At 37.3% G+C, this 14,104-nt stretch overlaps 1 protein-coding gene, 2 long non-coding RNA genes and 1 other non-coding gene across 4 annotated transcripts; 3 read left to right on the top strand and 1 right to left on the bottom strand.

The window, feature by feature from the left end:
• Positions 1 to 4,717: 4,717 nt before the first annotated feature.
• On the bottom strand, positions 4,718 to 5,953 carry LOC135802435 (uncharacterized). Its single transcript, XR_010550554.1, has 2 exons — positions 5,811 to 5,953; positions 4,718 to 5,759 (listed from the first exon to the last, which is right to left on the bottom strand). It is a non-coding gene; the product is annotated as an uncharacterized lncRNA (long non-coding RNA).
• A 36-nt stretch (positions 5,954 to 5,989) lies between these two features.
• LOC135802434 (N-alpha-acetyltransferase 35, NatC auxiliary subunit-like) lies at positions 5,990 to 8,840 on the top strand. Its single transcript, XM_065316019.1, is given in 8 exon segments — positions 5,990 to 6,131; positions 6,202 to 6,283; positions 6,346 to 6,541; positions 6,605 to 6,753; positions 6,810 to 7,033; positions 7,087 to 7,457; positions 7,511 to 8,340; positions 8,343 to 8,840. Coding segments are annotated over 7 exon segments (2,271 nt in total). The 5' UTR covers positions 5,990 to 6,131; positions 6,202 to 6,274; the 3' UTR covers positions 8,835 to 8,840.
• A 2,624-nt stretch (positions 8,841 to 11,464) lies between these two features.
• Positions 11,465 to 11,537, top strand: TRNAK-CUU (transfer RNA lysine (anticodon CUU)). The gene has a single exon. It is a non-coding gene; the product is annotated as a tRNA-Lys (tRNA).
• An 845-nt stretch (positions 11,538 to 12,382) lies between these two features.
• On the top strand, positions 12,383 to 13,903 carry LOC135802438 (uncharacterized). Its single transcript, XR_010550556.1, has 2 exons — positions 12,383 to 13,241; positions 13,322 to 13,903. It is a non-coding gene; the product is annotated as an uncharacterized lncRNA (long non-coding RNA).
• The last annotated feature ends 201 nt before the right edge of the window (positions 13,904 to 14,104 follow it).

Here is a 14,104-nt window from a genome sequence, read left to right as displayed (position 1 = left end):
GTGGAGAAACTACAATTGCTGAAGCAGCATACCAAGGGTGAAGCTGCCAAACTGATGCAACATCTATCACTCACAGCCGACAATTAGGCAAGTGCTTGGGACATTCTAAAGGAAAGATACAACAACAAGCGGTTGATTTTGTCAAAACTCATCGACAGAATTTTGGACCAAACAAGTTGCAGCGTAGAGTCCGCTGTACAGCTTCGTCAGCTACACGACACCACAAACGAGTGTCTCCTAGCAATTAAGAACCTGGGATTCAATGCAGAAGAATGGGGCCCAGCAATTATCGAGCGCATAATTGCAAGAAAATGGGACAAAGAAACAAACAGAATATTCGAGCAAGGGTTAGATGATCCCCAGGCCATTCAACCTCTAGAAGAAACATTCAGCTTCTTAGAAAAGCGATTCCAATCGTTGGAAGGAATTGCCACTACGAGAACAACTGGAACAGCGCATAACTATCAACAATCAAGGCATGGCTGTCCAATTTGTCAAGGGCAACACTACATCGGCCAGTGCCAAATCTTCAACAACAAAACACCAAGCGAGCGAGGGCAGGTGGTAAAAACCAAAAACAAAGGTAAGGTATGAATTGCCTAAAACATCCAAGCAACACGGCCTGCAATGATCCTCGCAGATGTCAAGTCTGCAATAATACGCACCACACACTATTACACGTAGAGAGGCAAGCATACCAGAGGAATAATAATTACAAACAACAGAATCAAGGGGGAAATAAGAATTGGAAAAAGCAGACCTATGCCGCCGAGGAAGAAACAAACGACGGACTTCTGCCTACCGCAATGGTCAACGCAAGACAGGCAAACGGCAGCTCACAATATATTATTGTGTTTTTAGATGATTTTTCTAGATTTGCTAAAATATATGTTGCAGAAATAAAGCAGCTAATTGTTTAGAAAGTTTCATAACAACAGTTAGAGAGATTTAATAAAACATTACAACAAAAAATTAGAGCGTTATTGTTTGACTCTGGCCTACCTAAGTCAATGTGGATCTTGGCAGCTGAAAGCTGTTAATATGTACAATCGTACACCGCACAAAACCAATGGTTTCGTATCTCAATTAAACAAACTCAATGCAAGAATTAGCACACATATCTACAAAATTAGATGGTTTGGTTGTTTAGCTTATGTAAAACTTCCAATATCAGAAAATAAGTTTTCTGAAAGAGCCATACGAGCCATACTGGTAGGTTACTCACGTACCGGATATGTATTGTGGGAGCCAACCTCTGGCACATTTCTAACTTCAAGACATGTCCGGTTTAATGAAAAATTAGTTTATAAGGATGTATACAAAACGGAGGATTTAGAAGTTGAAGTTTCTCCATCAATTAAAATAGATGAAAATTCAATTGATGGGAGAATAGATTCTGAATCATCGGATGTATATACTCCAGACTCGGATGAAAAACTAGTTAATTCTGATAAGTCCAGAAAACGTAAACGAGATAAAAACATATCAAATGATACCGAATCTAAGAAGTTGAAAATTTCAAAGAGAAAACCAAAACCGAAAATAGATGAGAATTTTGTTTATGCCAAAACAGCAGAAAAGTTCAAGATCATAGATGAAGAAGAATTCATTCATGCTATGCTTGCCTCAGTAAACAAAGATCCATGTAATTACAAAGAATGTTTGCTACGTGAGGATAGTGCTGAGTGGATTAATGCAATTAAAGAAGAATTCAAATCAATAGAGGATAATCAAGTATACGAATTAGTGGATAGACTTGTAGATGTTAATGTATTGGATTCTAGATGGGTTCTTAAAACAAAATTGGCAAAACTGATGAAACCATTTATAAAGCTAGAGTGGTTGTAAGAGGTTTTCTAGATGAAAATGAGTATGAGTTGAAAGAAACTTATGCCCCAGTGTCAAGACAGTTATTAGATCTGCACTAGCAATCATAAATAAACTTGATTTAGATGAAAGACAAATGGATGTAAAAACTGTTTTTCTGTACGGTACTTTAGAAAAAGCAATTTTTATGAAAATCCCAGAAGGCTATGATTATAGTGGTGAAATTAGAAGAACCAAGGTCTGGAAGCTTAAGAAATCTTTATATGGATTGAAGATAAGTCCTAAAAGTTGGAATAAGAGGTTTACAGAAGAAGCATTGAAAATAGGTTTAGAGAATGACTTAAATGAACCATGCTTATTCACCTGGAGAACAGATGGAAAATTTGCCATTTAATTTTATATGTGGGTGATATTATTGCAGCTAGCAATGACCCAGAAAAACGAGATGAAATTATAGATCATTTCAGCAAAGTTTGAAATAAAAATCTTGGGAGAACCAGAGAATTTTCTCGGAATGAAAACCTATGATAACTAGACAAGTCAAAAACAGAAATAACAAAAACAAAGAAAAACTAGATGATTCCAATGATATAACCAATGCCCCTTATAGGGAGGCTATTGGGAGTTTGTTGTATCTTGCTGGTGCAACCAGACCAGATATAATATAGCATATGCTGTAAATTTGTTGTCTAGAAGACAAAATAATCCAACTAAAGGAGATTGGACAGAAGTCAAAAGAATTTTCCAATACCTTAGACTCTAAGGTTTAGAGGAACCACTGACTTGGGTTTGTACTATAGAGGTAAAACCGAAGTTATGGAAGCTTGGACTGATTCTAGCTTCCGAGATCGTGAAAAGTCGACTTCAACAAGTGGTTACATAATCCAACTTTATGGTTATACAGTAGCATGGAGAAGCCACAAACAATCCTCTCCGGCTACATCAACATGTCAAGCTGAATATCTTGCCATGAGCGAAGCTTGTAAGGAAATAATTTCCTTGTATAAAGCGATTAGAGATATAATTGGTAGAACTATGTATCCAGTCACTATTAGATGTGATAATAAATCAGCTTGTGACTGTACTCAAATGGAAGGAAGTCACAAATTAAATGATTTTGACATTTTAACTTGGAAGAAAGTTACCTTCTACATTGCATATTAAGTTGAGAAATAAAATAATGAATATTTAGATTATAAAATTTTAAATGTCATAGATGTTAAATATATGTCAAATAGAATATTTTATTTGATGTATGAAATCATATGATAATTGCTCGTCCTTTTGCAGAAGCTAATAACCGGTCCTAGCAGTATGCGCAATGGAAAGAACAGAGGAATTCAGGGACCAAACTTTTATCTTAATCTTGCTTTTATATTTGTTCATTTGATTGTTGTTGCTCTTCATTTTCGGTTCTAAAACGAGTAAAAAATTACCAAAGAAATTCTTTGACGCAAGAGTGAAATCATAATTTTCAAAACATGGTAACGAAAAGCAATTTAATAAATTTATTATTTTTAATAATTTTATCGCTTTTAATTTTTAATATTAGAGTTCAAGTACATGGAAGACGAGTGTAACCATCCCAATCTTCAAAAAAGGTAGAAAAGACCTTCCCGCTAACTACAGGGGAATAACGATTCTCAACAATGTCATGAAACTGTTTACCCGCATCCTGGCCAAAAAAATCTCAGACCTTATTAACATCAACGAGGCACAACAAGGTTACAAATTATGGAAAAAGCTAGAGAATATAACAAACCTGCATATATATGTTTTATAGACATGACACAGGCCTTTGATAGGGTACAACTCACCGATGTAACGGCAGCGCTGCAAGCGAAAGGCATTGGAGAACCACTACTGTCACTGATACAAACATTAAATACCAACAACTCCACAAAAATTAAAATGAACAATAACAAATTATCAAAGCCATTTGACACAAACACCGGCATAAGACAGGGAGACAGTCTCAGTCCGCTTCTTTTTAACACCGTAATGGACCAAATAGTCGATGAAATCACATGCATGAACGAAGGCTACAGAATGGGTACGCATAAGATCAACTGTATATGCTACGCGGATGACGCCACTTTAATAGCGAGCTCGGAAGATGAACTTCAAAAGCTTGTGTACCGATTCGAACAAAAGTCAAAACAACTCAACATGAAAATATCAAGCAGTAAAACCAAATGTATGACTGCTAGCAAACACCCAATCAGGTGCAAAATTGTGGTAGAAGGTAGCCCGATTGAACAAGTAATGAGTTTTGTTTATCTGGGCACAAAAATTTCAAGCTGGGGAAATTTGCATGATGAGGTCCACTATCAAGCCATGAAAGCAGCACGTATCTCCGGCTGCATGCGCACCGCAATATGGAAGAGCACAGTCATAGACACTAAAACAAAGACGCACATATATAAAACCTGCGTCAGACCGGTGCTCACATATGCCGCCGAAACCAGAGCAGACACCACCACTACAAAATGCATGTTAAGGACAACTGAAATGCAAACACTGAGATCAATTACAGGATACACACGGCTTGATAAAATAAGAAGCGAGGCCATACGAGAAAAATGTCAGATACAGGATGTAGTAAGATGGGCAAGAAATAGACGGAGACTATGGAACGACCACGTTGGAAGAATGGCCGACAACAGACTAGCAAAAATCGTAACAGTAACACTACCACCCGGAAAGAGAGGATTAGGCCGACCAAACAAAAGGTGGCGAGATAGTTGGACATCATTATCCCAGGAAAAAAGCCAGTAGAATACAAGCTCAAGCTTAAATTAAGAAGAAGAAGAAGAGTTCAAGTAGAATTTATAATCACTTATTTCCATTTTTGGATTTAAATTTTTAATTTTATATCATGTAGGGTTACTTTTTTATATTTAGTATTTATTTTATTAGCATGATCATTAAATTCACATATCTCCATTTTTAGATTTAATGCCGTGTTGTGTTTCGGATTATTATTTTCTTCAACATGTTTCGGAAACGCGGCATGGGATTCAAGTTTGTATTTTTGACTTTTTTTTTTTGCGGAATCGCAATCGCGTATGGTTAATAGCGACTTTCAAAGCACAGCAGCGTCACTCAAAAAATCGTTTTATACCCTTTAACATAGGGTGCATGCCAATATTGCGTTTAGTTTCGCTTTCTTATGGATATAAGGTTTTTCGCTTCCCTTCACAAACGGCACAACAATTGTGACTCTGAGTATCGCATAACCATCTTCTTTAGTCGTCGCTTTAAACACATCTTTGAGTACAACCTTATTTAAGGATTCATTTCGTTCGCCAACATCTTTCAAATTTTTTTTACTTTTAATGGCCATCAAGAGTATTCTGGTATCGCTGTTTTCGTAAAACTCAGCACAACCAAGCCATTTCATAAGAAAAAGAAAGATCTGGTGAAACGAATGCTGTGGCAATTCATTTTCACATTTCTTGCAATGAAAGTCCCCTAAAGTGATGATAAACTTTGGAAATCTTTCCTTTAACTATTTGCCTGTAAACGATTCTCAGAATAATTGGTTGCACAGTAATCACATTTAATATTTCCAAGTGGTATTTCCAAAATTGCACCATCTTTTGCCATACAAATCATCGTCATTCCCAGGGCAAGACCAGGAATAAACTTTCAATAGCTATGCAATATGTTTAATTCATTGGATCATCATAGCAAGTTAGAGTTATTGGTAGATACAACTCATTGTAGTTAAGTACTGAAAAAACTCCTTTCACAAAGCACTTCTTCATTTGATCATACATAACAATATATGATGTCAAATCATGGTTGCAAACGTATTGTGATTTGGCCGAAACGCTCTTTTCAGACTATGCCCAGGAACCCTCAGGATTATTATAGTATAAAATATACTACACTCATAATACAAAATTCGGGTTACTTGCATGTACTTTCTAAAACAACAATAAATACCAAAGTATATTTACAACATTATTTAATGATACCTGGTGCATGATTCCTTCAAATATGATGTAACTGTTTTCCTCTTAAATGGTTTTTTACATTTCTTTTTGCACACCCCACAAATATTTACTTTTGTAAGAAATTATAAGCAATCACTAATTAAAGAATCACCTTGTTATCCCGAATTCTCCTTAGCTAATATGTATATATTTAGGTTATGAACACACATATATAGCCCCTAGGAAATATGTGATGAAAACGACGTTGGAAACGATAGGAGTTTTCAGGGAAATCAGGAAGAAGAGTAACTAGTAAGTCGTCGAAAAATCTGCACAGTGAAAAAAAGCACGCACTATATAAACGTAAGTAAATTTTACATGTATCAAAAGTTTTATTAATAATGTAATCTGTCATAACCATAAATACTTGAAGAATATGTAACTCGAGCAATGAATAGTTTTGCGTGAGACATGCGTACAAAACTTTATTATACAAAATATACCAAATGAGATTGGTGAAGTATAACTAATAACAAATGAATGTATTGCCTTTAAACTGTAACTCACAAATTTTTAGAATCACCTCAAAAGTATTCCAGACTGTAGTGAAAGTATGGAGCATACAAATGAAGTAACAACAAATGATAACCAAGGCTCACAAGATAGTGCCATTTCACCATCAATGGCACCAGCTAATAATGTGTCCAATGGTGGTACCAAAGCTCAATATAATTGGGTGGACATAACGAAAGAGTTTCAAACATCAGTGCAAGGTTTGTTAGGAAAATCTGATTATTTCATCTATTATATAGTTAAGACTTATAAATGATTTGCAGACCTGGTGCTAGGAGAACTGCTTCATGACACACTGTTTGGCCTTTTTGAAGCTATGTCTGCTATTGAAATGATGGATCCAAAGATGGATGCAGGCATGCTATGTAACAGAGGTAACAAGAAAGCCAATTCATTTGATCAATCAATAGAAGTAAGTTAATTTAACAACACGGAATGCAGATTTATGTAATACATACATTGTTTTAGGATGGAAGTATATTGTTATGGGGCATAAGTAACTCAGACTTAATTGGAATAATTGATACAACTCTGGCATGCATGGTATCATGGCTGGAAGGACATTCATTGGCTCAAACGGTTTTTACTAATTTATACCTGCACAAACCATACCTCATTGAGGACTGTACTCTTAAGGCATTTTGTATTGCCATATATAAGCTACTGGATATCATAAAGGATTGTATTCAAAAGTAAGTCTAAATTAATGGATCAATTTTATATAAATGTATTTTTATTTGTGCAGAGCAATGGTTTATGAAGAAGAAGATTTTCAAGGCATGCAGTACGGATATTATTTGTATCCCGATGTCAGTGTACAGCATGTGGTTGGTATGCTGCATGAAGTCGAAGAAGAACTTGACAAGGAAGCCCGTGCGTTATACTCGAACGGTGCGCAATCCATGGAGGTACAGGCAGAAGAAATAGTGGCGATATATTCACGTATAAAATTTGTACGTGTGCTATATCAAACACTACTATTGTTTGTTCATAAACGCGACGAACATTTGTCAGTAACACCCGAAGTACAGAAGTTAATCAAGGCTAAATTAAAAATTGCATCGGATTTGATCTTTGTGATGATTAAAACGACTCACATGGGAACACAAGCATTGTGTAAGTGTAATAAATTCGATTCATATGTTATGTGAAAAAATTATATATTTTAGCTGAAAATTCTCCAATACTGGGTTTTGAACCACTTATAAATCAACGGTTGTTACCGCCTACGTTTCCACGCTACACGAAAATCAAACCCAGATACGACGCTCTAGTTTACTTCGAGAATATGATTGAACGTTTTAAAGTTCTCTCAAATATCAACATGGTGACCGCTCTTAATCAAGCCTTGGATTTTTTCATCGAATTCAGCAAAACATCGCCCTGTATTTTGTCACGATCTGCTCTGCAATTATTATACGTGGGCAGCTATAGTGTTATAGCAAATACAAATGTCAACGTCCTTAAGGATATATTGAAAGACGCCGCGAAGCAATTCATCTCGCCGCCAGCACTTACGACAAAATCAGTGTTATACAACCAACAAGCACGCCCGTACGTCGACACATTTTTCACGCATTGTATGCGTGCATTTGCTAGTTTCCTGCAACTGTGCGGGCACAATCGCGCGAGACAGCGTGACAAACTGGCGCACTTGTTAGAAGAGTTCACTAGCTTACAGGATGAAGCGGAACGTGCGGATGCATATCTTCATAATCTCACAAGTAATGCAACCCAGTCTCGACCACACCTTGCCTGCTTCGGCACGTGGATTCTATATCACACTTTACGGATTATGATTATGTATCTGCTCAGTGGATTTGAGTTGGAATTGTATAGCGTCCACGAATATTACTACATATATTGGTATTTGTATGAGTTCTTATATGGATGGCTGGTATCTGCGTTGACTAGAGCAGACAGTTTTCTGGCCGAGCAGGAATTGCTCACTGAACTACAAAAGAACAAAGGCTTGAGCAAGAAAAAGACTAAATTAAACAAAAAAAACGGTCACGACCATATTTAAAAGAGTCAGTTTATTATCAAGCGCTGCAGAATATGTGCGGCGGATATTACAAGGCTCTTATGGCATTCCGAATGGATGGGAAACTACAAATGCCAAATCCCGAATTTGACAACGAACGTGTACGATATGATCATCGGTTTGCCCCATTTCAAAATTTGTTAGCTCCGCCGCCTGTACACTATCCGGAATTTCTGGAATTAACATCGGCTGCTCGTTTCACCCCGCAACAACAGCCCATCGACAGCCTTGCGTTGTATACAACTGGATATAAACACTTTTACCAGGCGCGCCAGTTGCTCGAGAGCATTCAACCAGCTGATGCAGAAATAATCGAGCTTATACGGATTTCGAAAACTAATTTCGTCGTGCTGAAGTTATTAGGTGGTGGACACAAGAAAGAGTCTACAAGACCGCCGGAATTTGACTTTTCGACAAATCGACACTTTCCCATCATTAAACTATGTTGATCGAAATCGTTGGTGCAGACACTTCAGTACACTCATTTTCTACGGTGTGCTGACAATTGCGCTTGAGATTTAAGCATTGTGAAACTTTTTTCGCGACTCATTGTAACATGCCTCTCCTTGTCGCTCTTATCTCGTTTTGTTTTTGTTGGCGTTATCAGCGACATCTTTTCTTTTTCCACCACACGTGGCAAACCATGCGGCAATCGTGGAAGACATTTAAAAAATAGCGAGGTCCAATTCATTCACAGGTATCTCAAAGTGTTCTTGTGTGATTTCTTTCTCTCTTTGCTTTCTTGCAGACTCGACGGTGCGACCTGGCTGGATTAAGTGTGGCACCAGCAGCCGGATTAGATTCTGCAATGCAGAATTGATTGTGCTTGCATGTGCGTAGAGTTAGAGAATTAAATGTAATGTACCTCGGTCCATTGAGGAACGCCTTGTGGTGTGAATAAAAGTTGCAAATCAAATTAGCACCTGGTATCCAGATTACAATCATACAATCCTTTTGAATACCATTCCTTACTAGCTGTTCCCAAACGTAATTCGAAACATTTGGGATAGATTTTCTAATTCGTTAACTTGCAGTCGATCAGGAACTTCATTTGTTGCATCTAAAATTGTAGAAAATTAGGCGGTTGAGGAAATAGTATGTGAAATAAATAAGAGTAAAACAATAATTATATATGAAAAATCTAAAACAGAATTTATTTGCCAGGCAATAAAAAAATAAAACAAATAATAATTACATTTACTGTAAATTTGCCAATCTCCTTAAATATTGCACTTTGTCGTCGGCATTATGATAATTTTGTACTGCTGTGGAATCTGCAACGTACAGATTTTCGTTTTTTTTTTTTCATTTCAGCCGTCAATGAAATCCTTCGCAGCAGTTGTTAGTTCTGGGAGATCTTTCTAGTGCTGCTTGGTAATGATTCCATATTCTCACTGGAAACTGCGGATTCCTATCAGGGGCACCAACGTAGGTTGCGCGGAAATACAGAAGAACTTGACGATAAGATTCTTCATCAGGCATTGTCGCAGCCAGCTGATTACACACGTGCTGGACATCGTTTATGGGCACAAACGCCAGAGCAACAATAAATTTAAGCAGATTATGGATGTCCATATTGGTGTCATACTGCTGTTTTAGGCCAACATTTCCTATTTTTCGGACCAGGCTCTGGGTCCGATGAAAGTAACACCCTTTGATTTCTGCATTTGGAAATGCATCTGCAGCGCAATTCATGCATGCTTGATCAAAATCTACCAAAATTTTGACATGGGCGAGGTTTGCAAGCAATTCCTGTAAAATGTCAAACATCTTCCTATATGTTTTTGCATTCTTCTGCAGTAGCAACTATATGCATGGCGGATATGAATTGCTTACTTTAGCGTGCCACGTATTCAATTGATAAAATATTTTTGGCACTTTATTAAAAGTGCCATCGCCATATATTTCCTTTTGATTTAATTGCATTAACAATGCTCTATCCTTTTTCCTTTCCTTTCCTTTCTGGATCGTCCCCGCCGGTGTCGTGAAGAATTGGTGGGGCATATTTAGCTGGCCTGTCGAAAGCAGGTGTTCTTGGGTTTGGCAAATATCCTGCTTGCCTATGCCTACGCAAATTCCTTTGCAGGGACGATTGCTTGGGAAGATGAGCTAAAACGTCATTATGCACGGTTGCCATCACTGCCCCAACGACATTTCTTGGCGTTGCACCAATATCAGTCATCGCTTCTTTCATCCTAATTCGGACTTTCTGCGCTTCGATTTGTTGCGGACAGGAATCATGACAATGTGTAGTGGGTTCTTCAATAATTGCATTATTCGATGTCTTCATTTGTGCATGACATTTCGCTGATCGACTTTGCCTGCACCTCTAAACAATGATGTCGTTTTTCACTCTGAATTGAAGATATTCAAACCCAGCGTAAATTAGAATGGGCTTGTCCCTTTCACTCTTAGTAAATTCCATTTTCAAACGAATATAATTATTATTTATTGTTTTTTTTAATAAATATAAAAAAAAAATGTGAACAATTGGCCGTGTGCGCAATCGGCGATGTGAGCAAAAGTTTCGTGAGTAATTGTATCGGTGAGCAAAAGTCGCTGTTGGGAGTATTGCTGTGAGCAAACATGACCGGACATTTGCCCACAAGACGATCGCTCACACGAATACTGTACACAGAAAACTACCCACAGTCATAACTGCGCACACGGATAATTGCTTACAGGGTATTTTGCTCACAGGTAATACTCCCCACAGCGACTTTTGCTCACCGATTCAATTGCTCACGGGACTTTTGCTCACATTGACGATCGCGCACACGGGCAATTGCTCACAATTTAATTTAATTGTATTGCTTGTGAGCAAAATACCCTGTGAGCAATTGTCCGTGTGCGCAGTTATGACTGTGGGCAAATATAGCTAAAGAAGTCTCTCAGAAATTTCGAAAATATGCAGGAATGAAATGTCCGAACGAAGTTCGGCAGGGCAGCTAGTATTTATATATAAACTTATTCCATCAACGTCATGGATATGCCTGAATATAGTTACAATTTTCATCTAGTTCCGCCTATTGTATATTAAAATTATGACCATTTGCATAGTCTTTTTTCAGCGTCCCAAGCCCGGCTAGCTCAGTCGGTAGAGCATGAGACTCTTAATCTCAGGGTCGTGGGTTCGAGCCCCACGTTGGGCGATACTTTTATATCTTTCGTGGAATAATGTTGTTCAATTGAAACTGCTGCTTAAGTGTAATATGTCCAGTAAACATAAACAAACTGAAATAGTACAAAATCCCAGGGTGCAACATCCTCCATTTATTTGCGGATTCAGTACGCTTACCACCTATGTTCTGAGATATATTTCCATTTCCAGTTAATATGATATACTCATATATTTATTTATTTGGGTGTTAAAAGGAATAGAAACTTTAATTTTTTTTTTGAATTGTATCGAATCGATTCACAACACCGCGACAAAAGACGTATGCACTGGTACACCCCTCACATCGGTGAATAAATTTTAAAATATTCTATTTGACGTAGACAACCAAACATTCACATTAATTGTCTCGCTCATAAATTTTGAGTAAGAATTCTAAGAACTGTAAAAACTCAGAATTCAATTTAAATATTAGTAGCTAGCAAACAGAAGAGCTATAAGTTATGAAAACTCGAGTAATTACTGAGGCGTATGTGTGTGCGCATTTTCTCTCATTTGGCAGTTTTATGATGCTATCCAGCAATGATGCCAACATGAGGATTTTCTCTCAGTGTAGGGGAAAGAATTTTGAAAAGAGAACTTTATCGGGGAAAATAATTTTTGGATACTTTTTAGAGTTACAAACTTATTATATGTTACTTAATTGGTACATGGAGGTAAGTTATTTTATTACAAATGTTATGACAAATATAAATAGTTAATTAAACTTTTCATTTACCAAAGGAATTTTGGGTATTTTGATTCGAATTTAGGGGATTTTAAAATCCGCTAAGGTGGAAAAATTTTAAGCGGTTGGCATCACTTCCATTCAGTATAGGCGTTCAGTCGGTTCACTCTGTCACATTGCCCCTTCTTAAACCAACCAGCTGTTTATAATACAATTATTTTTATCAGTACATTCTTGAAACTAGTGACGATCACTAACGGCGACACTGGAGCTGTCTGAGACGCACAATAAATACGAGACTTAAAGGTGTGCATCACTAACACAACTTGTTGAACCAAACTAAGTGAATAAGTGATAAATATAACAATTAACCAAAGTCATTTGGTGCATGTATAATCTGATGTACTAAATTTCAACACAAATCAACAGATGTACGTTAAATATACTGAAACTAAATTAAGCGAATGGAAGACTTACAGTTGAAATTGCCACTACGACAAAAAATGATAAAAAGTTGTAACAATCTGCTAAATCCATAAATGGAAATAAGTGAAATCTGTTATTATTTTAAATTATCAAAATCTATAAAATGAAACAATATCAAAGGAAAATATGTAACATTTTCTACCCCAATGGGAGGGTCTTTCAGGTTTCAGGTGAAGGCTATTCTTGTTAAGAAGATGATGTAACTATCTGCTAAATCCAAAAATGGAAATAAGTGAATTCTGTGATTATTTCAAAATTTTCAAAATCTATAAAATGAAACAATAGTAAAGGAAAATTAAATCATTTCCTACCATGATGGGAGGGTCTTTTGAGGTTTCAGGTGAAGGCTATTCTTGTCAAGAAGATGATGTAACAATCACCTAAATCCACAAATGGAAATAAGTGAAATCTGTGATTATTTTAAATGATCAAAATCTATAAAATGAAACGATATTAAAGGAAAATATAGAACGTTTTCTACCTCGATGGGAGGGAAACGGTTATTTCAGGTCTTTTAGGTTTCAGGTAAAGGCTATTCTTGTCAAGAAGATGACTCTTTAACCTCTTAATCAGCTCCTTGACATTATAAATACTTGATTTGGCAGTTGTTTTAGCTGCCTCCTTATTACTGATGGCCTTGTTTATTGACCTGACTACTGGATGAACTAGCTTGCGAACTAACCTCCGGTCGCTAGATCCACCAGCGAGCGTCGCAGGTTTCACAACTCTAAAGGAGCTGCCAAGCTCCTGCTATTCGCCAGGAGGTCCTCTCGCACCGAGGTGCCACAATCAGAGACACTCCTCTCGCCGAGTTCAAGTGCTGTAGAACCTCCTGGATCATACGTCTCGACTATTTTTGACCGACTAGTGGCGAACAAATTTATCTCATTTCTTGAATATCAAGTGTGTCGCGTTGTCAGTCCGTGAGAGGCATCCCCGTGATAACCTATCCGCAGTTGACTTAGATTCAGGATCTCGATCTCTTTGACTACCTCCTCCAGAATCCTGGAACGATTGCGCCCCTGCTTCCTGCTGTGTACAGGCCACTGCCTCTGCTCGGCCGACCATTGATCCGCTCTCATCTCGTCGTTCGTTGTCGTAAAGCAATTAACCTCGCGGATTAGAACTTTCGATGTACTTGTGTAGTTGTGTAGGATTATCAATAAGATTCCTACTGAGCGATTCAATGGAACTGTTGCGTGCTGCCAAGCGGGATGAGGTTGCTGAACTTTTGGTGATGACCACTTGGTTGCACGGCAATAATATGTTTTTTATTATAACTCAATTTAGGATGATATTTATTAATTATATACCCGATAACAAAATGTAGAATGGGAATCAGGCAGAGCTTGTGTTTGATTTTATGTTGTGTACTAGCGTGAAGACGA

Source organism: Atheta coriaria, unplaced genomic scaffold, assembly GCF_025399875.1.
Source record: "Atheta coriaria isolate IRGN ID8LTWV9N9 unplaced genomic scaffold, Caltech_Dcor_3.1 hic_scaffold_23_pilon, whole genome shotgun sequence".
In the NCBI taxonomy this organism is placed as follows: domain Eukaryota; kingdom Metazoa; phylum Arthropoda; class Insecta; order Coleoptera; family Staphylinidae; genus Dalotia; species Dalotia coriaria.
Note: the sequence above shows the minus strand (reverse complement) of the source record. Positions and strands in the feature narration are given on the sequence as shown.